This window comes from Martes martes, assembly GCF_963455335.1.
Source record: "Martes martes genome assembly, chromosome: 2".
In the NCBI taxonomy this organism is placed as follows: domain Eukaryota; kingdom Metazoa; phylum Chordata; class Mammalia; order Carnivora; family Mustelidae; genus Martes; species Martes martes.
Window position 1 is genome coordinate 99,817,352 of NC_137889.1, and position 14,577 is coordinate 99,831,928.

The 14,577-nt window shown below is 40.6% G+C and overlaps 1 protein-coding gene across 1 annotated transcript in view; it reads left to right on the top strand.

Annotated features, from left to right (window-relative positions):
• Nucleotides 1–4,291: 4,291 nt before the first annotated feature.
• Nucleotides 4,292–14,577, top strand: part of METAP1 (methionyl aminopeptidase 1) — a 66,476-nt gene continuing 56,190 nt past the window's right edge. The window contains exon 1 of the mRNA XM_080797830.1: nt 4,292–4,511. Coding sequence (XP_080653956.1) covers nt 4,398–4,511 — 114 coding nt within the window. The 5' untranslated portion in view covers nt 4,292–4,397. The remainder of the gene's footprint in view (nt 4,512–14,577) is intronic.

The following is a 14,577-nucleotide window of genomic DNA, read 5'->3' on the forward strand; positions in this document are numbered from 1 at the left end:
ATGCCAAATTCTGAGATTCTGAAGTCCACTCTTTGTGGGTTGGCTGAACTTTGCACACAGGAATTAAAACAAAAACAGGATGTCCAATGGGGACTTTGAGTTAACATCTCAGAAAGAAGAGGGGAATAAAACCGGGACTCTGACATAATTTTGTAAAAATCTCCCATTTTGTCACTTTTTTATGCTTAAACAAGAGGGGTCTGCATGATTATCTTAAGAATAGTCAGAAAGATGGTCTTAGGAAGTTTATCTCACTGAACAGCTGGTTTTGTGGAAGGTGAGGAGGACCATGGAAGGAGGAGTTAATGGCAAGGCTAAGTAAGTATCACTTATGGGTTCCTAAGCACTTCACAAAATCTGTTCAATGCAATTATCATGAAACTCTACAGGTAGTTACACTAGCCGGTATTTTTCAGATATGGAAAATAAAGTTAAACAAGTTTCTCATGGAAACGGGACTAAGGAGGGAGAGTTGGAGGTAGAGGTTTCAACCCAGGTCTGCCTATCTTAATGCAACATCTATGTTCTTAATTGCCCCATAGCATCGTTTTCCTGAAGGTGTGAGGACACAGCATCCTCCAGAACAGACAGCCAGCAAAATCAGAGACTTCCCATGCTCTCCCTGGTTGAGAAGAACCCTGAGGGCCTTTTGGACTAGAATTATCAATAATTCCTGTTCCTCTATTTGATTAGCTTAATCTGAACACAACCCATCAGGGGACAACAAACTGGAATTCCTCCAGATTTGATGGAGAAAGATTACAAGAGATCTAAACATACTACAAGATATTAGGGGATGCTGTAAGACTCGCAACCCATAATACATGATGGTCTCAAGATCTAAACATACTACAAGATATTAGGAGATGCTGTAAGACTCACAACCCATAATACATGATGGTCTCAAACACAGAAAGAGCTCTCATGTAGAAAAGGAATAGAAATTAGCGTTTTTCCTAAATCTAAGATTAATCCATGGCATAATACTATGTGAAAATGTAGAATAAAAATTTTTATCAATAACTGCAAATATGTAAACACTGAATATGCATGTGGATAAGGACCGAAGGTGATGTAGGAAAGACGGTGTCAGGGTTCGAAGCTGACGGCCAAGAAAGAATTCTCAAGACGTCTTTAGTGCAAAAAGCTGATTTTATTAAAATACGGGGACAGGACCCGTGGGTGGAAAGAGATACACCAGGGTCATGAGGAGTGGTGCATTATATACTTTCCAGTGGGGAGTGGGTTAGGGATAGAAAAAGTCTCTAAGGAATTTTGGAAGCAAGGTTTCCAGGACCTTGAGAGGGCTAGCTATTGTTGGGACAAGGTCATTTATTACTGTCTAATGAAACTTAAGTCATGAGACCTTTCAGATGTATATCAGTGGGCCATGTACTTACGGATGATTGCTAACACGTATCTTGGGGGGTTTAGCGATATAGGAAGTTTCCAAAGGAATTTTTATATGTTAAAGTAGAGTTATAGGATCCTGGTTGGGGGGGTTGTTCAGGCTCGGATTGCCTTTTGCCCTTAGCAAAGTATTAACATTGAGGCAGTTGAGTCCCTAGAAGAATGTCACTGCCTGTTTCAGGGACTTGTCAGTGAGCTCTGGGTAGTAAGGAGATTAGTAGTTTTTCTTCTGCCTTTGTTTCCCACATCAAAGGTAACAAGGACAAATGAAGCATTGATGTGTTTAGGCAATGGCAGTGTGGCCAATTTGTCTTGGCTTTTTTTTTTTTTTAAGTATTGTTCTGCAAAAAAGAAAATTTGACAAAAGCAAACACATACAGGAAAATATACAAATGCTGATAATCAGAGAAAAATGTTCAGCCTCATTATAATATAAAATAAAAAAATGATACAATTTCTCATTTATCAAAATGATAAACATTAAAATAAATAATAACCAGCACCAGTAAAGTCTCAGGAAATAATATGTCAGAATAGTTATGATAGATTGTAAAATTTATATACTTTTTTTAAAAAAAGATTTTATCTATTTATTTGAGAGAGAGTGAGAGAAAGTGTGCACAAGCAGGGTGAGTGGCAGGCAGAGGGAGAGGGAGAAGCTGGCTCCCGCTGAGCAGAGAGCCATGTGCGGCTCATCCCAGGACCCTGGGATCATGACCTAAGCCAAAGGTAGACGCTTAACCGACTGTGCCACCCAGGCATCTCTTATATACACTTTTTAAAGGAAAACTTGACAAATCATATTATAAAAAATAAATAGTGACAACCCTTTGATGTAGTAGTTCCACTTTTAAGAATATATCTTTCAGACACCTGGGTGGCTCACTCAGTTAAGCATCCCTCTCTTGGTCTCAGCTTGGGCTATGGTCTGGGGTTGTGAGTTTGAGCCCCATGTTGGGCTCCATGTAGGTGTAGAGCCTACTCAAAAAAAAAAAAAAAAAAAGCATATATCCTAAGTAAATAAGGATGTACACAAAGTTTTAGCTAAAAGGGTATTCACTGAGGGGTGCCTGGGTGGCTCAGTGGGTTAAGGCCTCTGCCTTCAGCTCAGGTCATGATCCCAAGGTCCTGGGATCGAGCCCCGAGTCGAGCCAGGCTCTCTGCTCTGAAAGGAGCCTGCTTCCTCCTCTCTCTGTGCCTGCCTCTCTGCCTACTTGTGATCTCTGTCAAATAAATAAATAAAATCTTAAAAAAAAAAGGTATTCACTGAAGCCTTGCTTATAATATATAATAATTAAAAATAACTTACATGCTTATTACTAGTGAACGTGGTTCAGTAAACTATCCATACAATAGAATATCATGCAGATGTTAAAATTATGTGGTAAATTTTATTTATTAAGTCAATAATTTAATGGTTTAATGATAATTAAGTCAATAATAAATCATACTATATTTAATGACAATAAAGGAAGTTCACAATGTAATAACTGAAGAAAGCAATTAACTAAAGATTCTGCATGGTTTTAAATTTCAAATTTTTTTAACAAAAAAAAATTTTGTTAAAAAATATCTTATATATACCTATACACATATGTAGCATATATATATATATATGCGTCTATACACACATATATTTAGTGGTTGATTTCTTTTTGCTCAGGTCTTACTTATTAAAGTGTATTTGGGGGCACCTGGGTGGCTCAGTCCATTAAGTGTCTGTCTTCCACTCAGGTCGTGATCCCAGGGTCCTGGGTTGAATCCTGCATCCAGCTCCCTGCTCCAGCAGAGAGCCTGCTTCTCTCCCTCTCCCTCTGCGCCCACCTCCCCACTCTCTCCTCTCAAATAAATAAAATCTTTTAAAAAATGTGTTTGATTTTATTATTATTTGTACTGTTTACACAGCAAAACTTATTAAAAATAAAAGTAACATGAGTTTTTCTCCTCTATTAAATATGTTAAATTAAAAAATATAGATTCGATAACACGAAGTTCACAATACTTAGTTGATGATCAATAAGTATTAGTCCCTCTTCCTTCCCTAATGACAGATATTCAAGCACAAGTTAGAAAAATGGCAGATCTGGGATGTAGTTGAAGAGATCTGGGCAACAAGTTGCATCAGAAGACTTCTAAAGCTCCTTTCAACCCTGATGATTCAAGATTAATACAATTCTTCCCTACTCACCTTTTAAATAATCGACTGGGATAACACGAAATTGCTTTATTGAATATCTAGTAGTTGTAGTGTTACTATTACTAGCACTGTACATTGTGAATGGGGGTGTGTGTGTGAAGAAAATCAGGCACGAAGGAGGGTTGATGCAAATCTCAGCCCATCTCCTCCTGACAGCTCTCTGGCTCCCTTTTTTGTGAATGACTGAATGGTGGTCCTTAGGCCTCAGAGCAGACACTATCCGTGAGAAACAGAACTTTAAAAAAGGAATTACTTTCCTCTTCCAGGAAGCTGCCGGGTGACCAACGCAGAGGAGCGGGGCGCCCTTTCCAACCTCCTGCGAGTGTGGGGGACATTCAAGACCCTGCGATCCAGTAAGGCAGGACCAGAGCGCTGTCTCTCTAGATACACACGGCGCAAGACATGAGGGCCCCTCCCCGCCGGCAGCACCTGGTCTTCTCTGACCAGGGCCAGGAGGTCGCTCTCGCCCGGGACAGACGTGAGACTACGCGGAGCCGGCGGAGGTCTCCGCCACGATCCCTCGCAGCCCCCACGTGCGCGCCTGGCGCCGGGAGGCGGGGGCCGCCGGCGGGGGCGGGGCGAACGCCGCGGGGCGGGGCGCCAGTTGCGCGCGCGGGGCAGGGGCGGGGCGCGCAGCGTGGTCTGGGCCGGCCCGGCGCTCCTCCTGCTTCCGCGCCCAGGCCCCGCGGGCCGAGCTCCTCCCCTGGCTCGGCCTCTGTCCCCTCCTCTGCCCTCTCTCCTCCTCCTCCTCCTCTTCCTCGGTGAGGCGCTCCTCGAGCAGCCAGGCAGCATGGCGGCCGTGGAGACGCGCGTGTGCGAGACGGACGGCTGCAGCAGCGAGGCCAAGCTCCAGTGTCCCACCTGCATCAAGCTGGGCATCCAGGGCTCGTACTTCTGCTCCCAGGTAGACGCCTGCTCCCCCGCGGCGCCTCTGTGGCCGGCGGACTTCCTCCGCTCTCCGTCTGCCCTCGCGGCGGGTCGGGACGGGCTCCTCCTCTTCCAACCCCCGGGCGCGCCGGCCGCGCTCCCTCCTCCCCCAGCCACTGTCGCCGCCGCCCCCTCCCGCCTCCGGGGATCCTGGGCCCCTCGGACGCTGGCGCGGTCTTCCAGCGGCCATGTGGGCTGGGGGCGGAAGCGGACTTGTCCCGGGCGGCCCGGCGGTTCTAGGGCGCCGCGTTGAGGGGCGGCTTCCCGCCGCGCATCCTTTGCCCTTGCTGGGACTGTCAGGTGTGCGGGCTACCCGAGACAGGTGGGGACGCCCCGAGGAGGGGGCAGCCTCAGCCGTGCGTATCCCCACAGCCGCAGCTCCCGGCAGCACTCTGGTCGTGGTCGCGGGGCGTCGCGGGGCGTCGCGGGGCCGGGTAGTCAGTCACTCTGGTCCCGGCGGGATTGGGGGTCGGAAGAGACCCGTTGGGGTTTTGAGGAGTGTGTTGCCCGGGGTCGCAGAAGAGGAGGAACGCTAGGTCCAGCCCCACCTCTCTCCTTGTGTTTTACTACTGCGCTTTGACACTTAAGCAACTTTGGGCTTGGGGATGGATGAGGGTCTGTAATTCATTCGTTTGCTTTGGCATCCAAAATTATTAATTTAGAAAACCGTAAGTTAGCGCTATGAGTCACCGTTCTCATTTACAGAATTTGCCACTGAGTGAAAAAGTCAGTTCCATTAAGGGTTATGCTTTAAGGCATGGTGTATTTTAATAAGTTTTGTGCAGTGGAGCAAACCCAGCACTGAATGGGGTCCTGACTGAAACGTGTGCTAGTGTTTATGTTTACTGAAAAGCACTCCTGTTCCGGTTGCGTTTGGACACTCAGAGTATCGGCAGGGCCGCAGTGGTATGGCTCTTAGTTCCTGTCCAGGTCTGTTGAAGAGGGAGACGCGTGAAAGTTCATGTATTAAATTAGTAGCGTCCTGTGGGAAGAAGAGCATGAACAAAGAGTCTGAAGGCCTGGTCAGGGCCCTGCCTTTGCCAAGTACTGTGCAATCTTGAACTAGCCAAGTTACCTAACCTTTCTGAGCTCCACTCCTACCACTGTGCAGAGGGGAAGATGATACTCTTACTTATATATTTCTCAAGGTTGTTCTGGAGCTCAAATTATCCAGTAAATGTGACATGCTGGTAAGACGTGAAGCATTATTTTCTTCTTTTAAAGGCTGTTTGAACACTGCCATATGAAAAATATGAATGACTGGAATGAAAACAAATTAAGAATGGTATATACAAGTAATATGAATATTTTAAATATAAAGTATGTAAATATAAAGACATGTAAAATACAAGTAAATCCTTCAGGCCACACGACTTGTACATAAGCCATTCTAAGAGATCCTGGCTATGTTGTATAGGTCTTGTTTTTAGATAGGATATGATCCTTGACCTTGTTAGTATCATTTGGAAAAAGTTGCACATGAGAAGTGTTGCTCTTTCTAAAAATAGCATTGGGACTACTCAGCATGCTAAATGTGGTATGAGTCTTTTTGTTTCTTTGAAATAATTTTCAAATTTTAATTTGTTGAAGGCTATGTGGGACCTGGATTTAAAACAAAAAACCCAGTAATTTGCTTTTGGAAATTGTGTACCATGAGTGGAATAATGTGGTTTACCTTGAGTTTAAAATTAGGTTGCATTTTGTAATGCTGAATGAGTTAATGCGTACAGACACCTACTTTTTGAGATTTTGACTGTGAAACCATATTCATCAGGCATAGGTGATACTCTCTTAGGTGTGGTATTATTCAGTAGAAAGAACATTTTCTCCTTAGGAATTGTGGAAAAATGCCAACATATTCGTGAAAACATGACATAAGGCTTCTCCTTGCCACTTCTTTGATCATCTTCAGTATTCTGTTTTCTGTCTGCCTGCTTCTCTGGTCCCCAGCCTGGCTGTCTGGCCAGCTTATGTGGGAACAATCTGAGAACATAACTGTAAGAGGCCATAACAGAGGTAAGCCTTTCCCAGTTACTTACTCACAACACCTTGATTTCCTTTAGGATATTTTATACAATCAGTAGTTATCTCATTTATTTTCTTATTTATCTGTTTTTTAATCACAAGGTGAGGTTTGTGAACAAGCTATCTTGTTCACTGCCTTCTCATTTCTCAACACAATGCTATCCATGCAGTAGGTGGGCATAGAATGTTTGCATCAATGATAAATGCATCACAAGGCTGAATAAAGAGGTATATGCTGCATTTGGATCATGACTCCATCATTTACTAGCTGTGTGATTTTGGGCAAATAACTTGACTTCTCTGTTTTATGTTACATCCAGTGGGCCCATGGATAGTACAGGATTTTGGTGTAAATACTAAGTGTATGTAAAACACTTCACACATTAGTAAATTTAATCAATGTTAGGTCTTCTTGTTTAAACATTTAAAAAAAACATTTATTAGAGAAAGTACACACTTGCAGGGGGAGGGGTGTTGGGGGACAGGGAGAGAATCTCAAGCAGACCCCTCCCCCCTCAACTGAGGGGGGAACCCATCACCCAGCCCAGTCTCAGGACCCTGAAATCATTACCAGAGCCAAAATCAAGAGTTGGATGCCCAACTGACTGAGCCACCCAGGCACCTGTCAGTGTTAAGGTCTTTGTAGTATTATGCTGTGTTTTAAGCTTAAGGTACAAAAATATTTTTATCTAAGATGCTTAATTTATTTTTTGAGGTTTTTTTTTGTTTGTTTGTTTGTTTGTTTTTGGTAATCTCTGCATCTAATGTGGGGCTCGAACTCACAACCCTGAGATCAGGAGTCGCATGCTTTTCTGACTTAGCCAGCTAGGGGGCCTTAAGATGTTTAATTTTAAGAAAAGTTTTGGCTCTTTATATGAATAAAATCCCTTTTACTTGAAAATTGAGCTTTTCTGATGTTTGATGGCATTTCCTTATAGAAGTGTTTATTCTTATTTAATAGTAGTTTACTAATTTTAATAGTAGTGTAATAGTTTATGCCTAGTTCCTAGGAGTCTGTAAAAATATTTAGAGGGTGGAGGCTGTGCTTTATGTATTTTCATTTTTTCTACCTTGTACACTGTAGGCATTCAGGGTTTTTTTTTTTTTAGGCATTCAGTTCTTAACGAAAAGAGGTCATTGGGCCTGACAAGGAAAGCAAAGAGCATTCAAGCCCTTAGAAAATAGCTCAGGGCAGATGCTACCTTGTCTGTAGTTAAAGGATCAGCTGAGGACCTGAGTGATTTGTAACCATTTATAAGATGTAAGAACTTTAAAGAGTATAGTATGAGTGGAAGGAGACTGGGTTTATAGTCTGACCTGGAGTTAAATCTTTACTACCAGGTCCTTGGCCAAGTTCTCTCTTAAATTTGTAGTAGAGAGCTAATGGTGTATCCTTTTCATGGAATTGAGGGGAAGGTGAATAAGAGAGCATGCAAAATACTTAGCACGGTATTCAGTGAGTGGTTTTATTATGCATGTAGTTTCATGTCTAATACTATTATACCTAGTTATAAGGAAGGTTTTTCGTTTTGTTTTGTTTTTTAAGATTTTTAAAAATTTATTTGCCAGAGAGGGGGAGAGAGTGTATGTGAGAGCGCACAAGCAGGGGGAGCAGCAGGCAGAGTGAGAAGCAGGCTCCCCTCAGAGCAAGGAGCTGGATGTAGGACTCAGTCCCAGGACCCTGGGATCGTGACCTTAGCTGAAGGCAGATGCTTAATCGACTGAGCCACCCAGGTGTCCCAATTATAAGGAAGGTTTAAAAATGTTCAAGGAGAAGTATCATTTGTTTATGAAAATTTTATTTTTTTAACTACAAAAACAATTTTTGTTTCTCCATAATAGCTTTTGAAAAATAAAATTATAAAAGATGTTATATTAGTAACACCCAAGGAAATCAAACAACTAGGAAAAATGTAATAAAAGCAATGAAAGATCTCTACACTAAAAACATACATATCATTGCTGAGAGAAATTAAAAGCTAGGAATGGAGGTACATATAGGTATACATATAGAGGTATATGCACACACACACATATATAGATACACCTATTTTATTTTTTTTTTAAAGATTTTTTATTTATTCATTTGACAGAGATCACAAGTAGGCAGAGAGGCAGGCAGAGAGGGAGAGGAGGAAGCAGGCTCCCTGCTGAGCAGAGAGCCTGAGAGAGAGCCAAAGGCAGAGGCTTTAACCCACTGAGCCACCCAGGCGCCCATATACACCTGTTTTATTGTGCTTACTTTATTGGGCTTTACACATACTGTGGTTTTTACAAATTGAAGGTTTGTGACAATCCTGTTGCAAGCAAGTCTCTTAGCCCCATTTTTCTTTCTTTCTTTCTTTTCCATTTTTCTAATTGTGTCTCTGTCACATTTTAGTAATTTTCACAGTATTTAGAACTTTTTCATTTTTTTTTTAAAAAGTTTTTTAGTTTGAGAATAGTTGACACACAATGTTACATTAGTTTCAGGTGTACAACATAGTGATTCAATATGTCTCTACCTCAGGCTGTGCTCGCCACAAGCGTGCTACCGTCTGTCACTATACAACACTATTATAATATCATTGACTGTATGTCCTATGCTGTGCCTTTTATTCCTGTGACTTACTTGTTCCAAAACTGGAAGCCTCTATCTCCCACTCCCCTTCACTCATTTTGCCTCTCCCCCCACACCCCCCCTACTCCTGCTTCCATCTGTTTATGAATGTTTTGAACACATTCTTAGAGTAGATTCTTTCAAACAAGCAGTAGCAAGGTAAGGTGCTTTGGGTCTCTAGGAGGAAAGTGCGTAGCTGGGCATCTTGGGAGTTGGATTTGGAAACTGAGGAAGGAATCGCCCTTCCAGCATGTAGCAACTTTGAAATGTCACTCTGAAACTCTTGTCCTTCCATAACAAAGTTCCTTCCTAATAATGCAGCATGTGTCTGGAACTCATCTTCATCACTGATGGAGATATTACCATATTATACTTTGTATTTTATAAGGATTATCTTTAATTTAATAATAATTTAAATCTTTAAATTATCATCATCTCATACCATCCCTAGGTACTGCTGTAAGTTAGATGGTTGGGTACAACTGTCATAGCTTCTTGTAAAGCTCATTGATCTTACAAAAGACCAATGTTTGAGGACATTGTGGTGGTCAGTGGAGATATCCTTTTAATGACATGCTTATATTATAAACAGTTATGCTGGGGTTTTGGCATGAGTTATATTTGTATTCCAGTAGAACTTTTAAAAAGCAAGCATCATTTGGTTGGTAGGTAATCAAAAGTTGAACAAGTCTTTATTTAACTCAGTTTTGGTTTTTTTTTTTTAAGAGATTGAAGGGCTGGCGGAAGTAGGTGTGATCTTATATTGTTCATACAGTTTGTAGATAGAAGTTTTAGTCATTTTTTGGGGGGTGAATCTTTTTCATAGAAAATTTTTATTTTCTCATTTTTGTTTTTTAAAAAGTTTTATTTATTTGTCAGAGAGGGAGAGAGAGAGAGAGAGAGAGCGAGCGAGCACAGGCAGGGGGAGTGGCAGGGAGAGGGAGAAGCAGGCTTCCTGCTTAGCAAGGAGGACCCTGGGATCATGACCTGAGCAGAAAGCGGATGCTTAACCGTGCCACCCTGGTATCCCAACATACAAAATTTTTAGTTTGGTATTAGTAAATTTGGTAGGGGTGATGTAATAGACACATATGCACATAGCTAGGCACATACTTAGTTCTAGATGTTAGAAGAGAGAAGCAATAGCATGATAACTCCTGTACTAATAAGGAATTGTCCTTGGTATTGATAGCAAACCCATTTAGTAGATGTACTGTAGGCAGGCATACTCCATAGAGCAACCATTATAAATCTCTGCATAGTAAAGTTTTAATGTAATGGAGTATAAATACAATTATTACCCTTCCTGGTTGATTGTGAGCCTCTCCCGATCTCCTGTTTTAACATGAGGCATTTGCTTATTCATGCTTGGGCAGGTAGTACTCCTAGCTCAACAGTTATGTGCTTTTATTTCGATTTCTTTGATTGGTATCAGTCTTGTGTCTGACTTTGAATAAAGAGCAATTCAACATACTCTGTAAGCTAGGTCTTTTTTGCTATGTGTTTGGCAGCTGTAGTTGAACCTGGTAGAAGGACCCTGTGATACTTCCCTCGAATTATACATTGCATATAAGTTCTCTTCTTGTAGCACTGTTCACAGTGGCTAAGTCGTGGAAACAACCAGAATGTCCATGGATGGGTGAATGGATAAACAATTTGTGGTATATACACACAGTGGCATACCACATAGCCTTAAAAAGAAGGAAATTCTGCAGTATGCCACATTGTGCTACCTAAAATAAGCCAGTTACAGAAAGACACTGGATGATTGCACTTACATGAGGTATCTAAAACACTTGAGTTCATGGAATCGAAGAATGTAATGGTGGCTGCCAGGGGCTGGGAGGAGGGAGAAATGGGGAGCACTCATCAGTGGGCTCAGAGTTTGAGTCACACAAGATGAATAGGCTCTAGACATCTGCTATTTGGCATTGTACCTACAACAAGGAAAATTATATTGACACTTAAATTTGTTAAGAGGGTAGATTTCATGTTAAAGTGTTCTTACATTAAAAAAAAGTTCTGTTTTATTGCAAGGTTCTGTAGGGACTTCTTCCTGATGACACTATTGCTGTGCCATGTCTGGTGGAAAGCATTCCTGAAATCCTGTCAGCTGGGGTCTGCTCGTGTGGCGTTATTTGGGTCATAGGCTCAGGCCTCTAGTGGTTAGGGTATAAAAGATAAATGAAATTGTGATGTTAGGACTTTCCTTAGGGTCATAAAGTAAGAGGAAACAGAGACTTCTCCATATTATGAACCTGTATTCAATGATTCTACCTTGATAAAAGGTCAAAAGGGCAAACTTTGTGTCAGATTCTGAAGGCTGCTTTGTCTTTTTCGTCAAGCTGTGAGCTTAAATCATTGAGTAAAATAGGTAACTGTAGGTGCCATTAGATAGGGCATGGCTTTTGTTTTTTTCCTCAAATGGGGCATGGCTTCTTGGGTTGGGGATTTATTTTATTCCTCATTATTTTCCTAATTGGCACTACTGATAGGTTTGACTATTTGAATACTGATAGCTTTGCATTGTTCACTACTAAATAAATGCAGAGAAATATAAGTGCAGTTATTATGTGAATAATTTAGTATTGTTTTTGAATTGAGGTTTTATGTACCTTACAGTCAGTTATTAATTTTTTTTTACTCAGTTATTATTAGATTTTGAGTAGAATAAAAAACTAATAGTGAATCATTAATAGAATCTAAAAAAAAAAAAGATACAGTAAATGCCTATATACTTAGCACCTAAGTTCTTAAAAAGAACATTAGTAGTAAAACCAGAAGGCTTCACTGTGTTCCTCACACAAGAGGAACTACTTATCTTGAATTTTGTGTTTATCATTCATTTGCTTTTCCACATGTTTGAGTCCTTAGATAATGCATTGTTTACTTTTGATGTTTTCGAAACTTTTATAAATGAAATCACTGCTAGTATTGTTATGCAACTTGTTTTCTTTAACATGTTTTTGAGATTCATTCATGTGTGTAGCTCTAGTTCATCCATTTTTCATTGTTCTGTGGTATTCCAGTGAATCCATATATCATAGTTCATTCATTTCTTTGTTAATGGAAATGTTGTTCCAGGTTTTTGTTCTTGTATAGTGCTGCTTTAAATATTCTTAAGCCTAACTCCTGGTGCCTGTGTGCAAGAGTTTCTCCTGGGTATACACCCATCAGAAACATTCTTGTATGTGTTCATGTTTGTTTTGGTGGTGCCAAATTGTTTTCCAACATGATTATACTTATACTTCTGTCATCAAAAGCTTTATATTGTTCCATATCCTAACTAAGACTTTAAATTAACAGACATTTTGATTTTTATCAAAGTGGTCTTTTATGTCACTTATGAATAACAACATCTGTTGGGCTATTTATATATTTGTAAACCTGTGAAAATTTAAGTGTCCTTGAGGGACTTAAGGTTACTTGTACAGACAGGAAGTACTTTAAAAAAAGATAAGTGATTGAATCAGGATGTTGTGCACCTGAAACTAATATTATATGTGAAGTTTGCTTTAATTAAGAAAAAAAATAAATCACGAGGTGGTACTAAGTGAAAGAGACAAGGAGTTATTTTTCCCCTTACTTATTTTACAACTTTATTAAGTTTCCCTAGCTTTCTATTGTGAAGAATTTCAAACATATAGAAAAGTTTAAAGAAGAATATTAATAACTAATTGCAGTATACTCATCACCTAAATTAACATTTTGCCCTGTTTGCTTTATTTGTTTCTGCTTGTGTGTGTATTGCATTTGTGTATTTGTTGAAACGTTTGAAAGTCACAGACAACATGACACCACACCTGTTAATTATTCAGCGTGCTTCTTTTAATGACAAGGACATTCTTCTTTCTTGTTTACAATGCCATGATTACATTTAAGAAAATGGACAGGAATTCCCTAACATCATCTAACAGTCAATTCTATTCAGATTTCCCAGTTATCCTCTAGGCATCTTTAATAGTTGTATTTTTTGCTTTTTATTATTTTTTGAAATTAAGATCTTAATCGGAGCTCACAAGTAGCATTTGCTTGTCATGTCTCTCAGTCTCTTTTAATTTAGAAGAGTCCTCTCATCTTTATTTCATGATGCTGACTTTTTAAAAGAGATTAGTCAGTTGTCTTGTAGTACGTCACATATTCTTGATTATCTCATTATTTCCTCAACGTCACATATTCTTGATTAACTCCTTATTTCCTCGTAGTGTCTTTAAGTTGTTCTTTTATCCCCTGTTTTCCTTCAGCCAAATATTAGGTCCAAAGGCCTAACTAGAATCTGTCGAGATTCACTTGAGAAGACTCCTAGGTGATCCTGCATGCCTTGTATTTTATCACATTAGGAGACACAGAATGCCTGGTTGTTCCACTCCAAAATTTGACATTTGGTTAGAGGTTGCTGCCAGATTGCCACTGTAAACATGTATTTTTCACTTTGCAGTGACTGTGTAATCTGTAGGGTGATACTCTGGCACGATGAGAATATGCTTTTCTTCATGATCTTTCTCCAGGTGGTTTTGGTATCCATGATGGTCGTTGCCTGATAACTATTTCGGTAAGGGTTTGCACATAGTGATTCCCCTTCCAACCCCATTCTGTCCTTTACTGTCTGATTTTTTTTCCCCCTCTAAGGAAGTTCTTCCTCATCAACTGGTTAATAAAAACTATGTTCTCCCTAAAAATGGTAAGATTCCTACTTAGAAGACATGTAATGGTAATATATTGGTTACTTCCAGGGATCACAAATGTTTGTTGTAGTTTCCCCATTTTTCAGTATAGGGACCTTTGGGTTTTTTCCCCCTTCATTTCCCTGCCCCGAGAGAGAGAGAGAGAGAGAGAGAGGCAGGCTTGCGAGTGCAGGGGGCAGGGGCAGAGAGAGAGGAAGAGAACCACAACCAGACTCCATGCTCAGTGGGAAGCTGGAAGTGGGGCTCAATCTCATGACCCTGAGATCACAACCCCAGCCAAAATCAAGAGTCAGGTACTTAACTGACTGAGCCACCCAAGTGCCCCTGCCTTCATTAAACATTAAAATAAGTTGTAATCCTTATTCTTTTGGATGTTCAGATTGTCTCAGTTTGTCAGTGATAACCACTTTTGGAGTGGTTTATATCCTTTTGACCCTCCTGCATTAGTCTCTGATTGCTTCCTGGCCTTCTGGCGCAAGACAAATCAGATTTACCTTGTAATTTCCCTATCCCAGATCTGGAATCAGTCCTATCTCTAAGGAGCTGCTGTTTCTGGTAGGAAAGTCTTTAAAACTCTAGATGTTGGTGCTAAGTATATTTTATGCCCCTGGAGTGCCCTTGCCTGTAGGAGAAGGAGTAGTAACATCTTCAAGGAACTTTGCTGATGGCTCTATGAGGGACACAAATAAAACCTCTGTAGGGCAGTTTTTTTCAAAGCAGCATACTAAATTGGT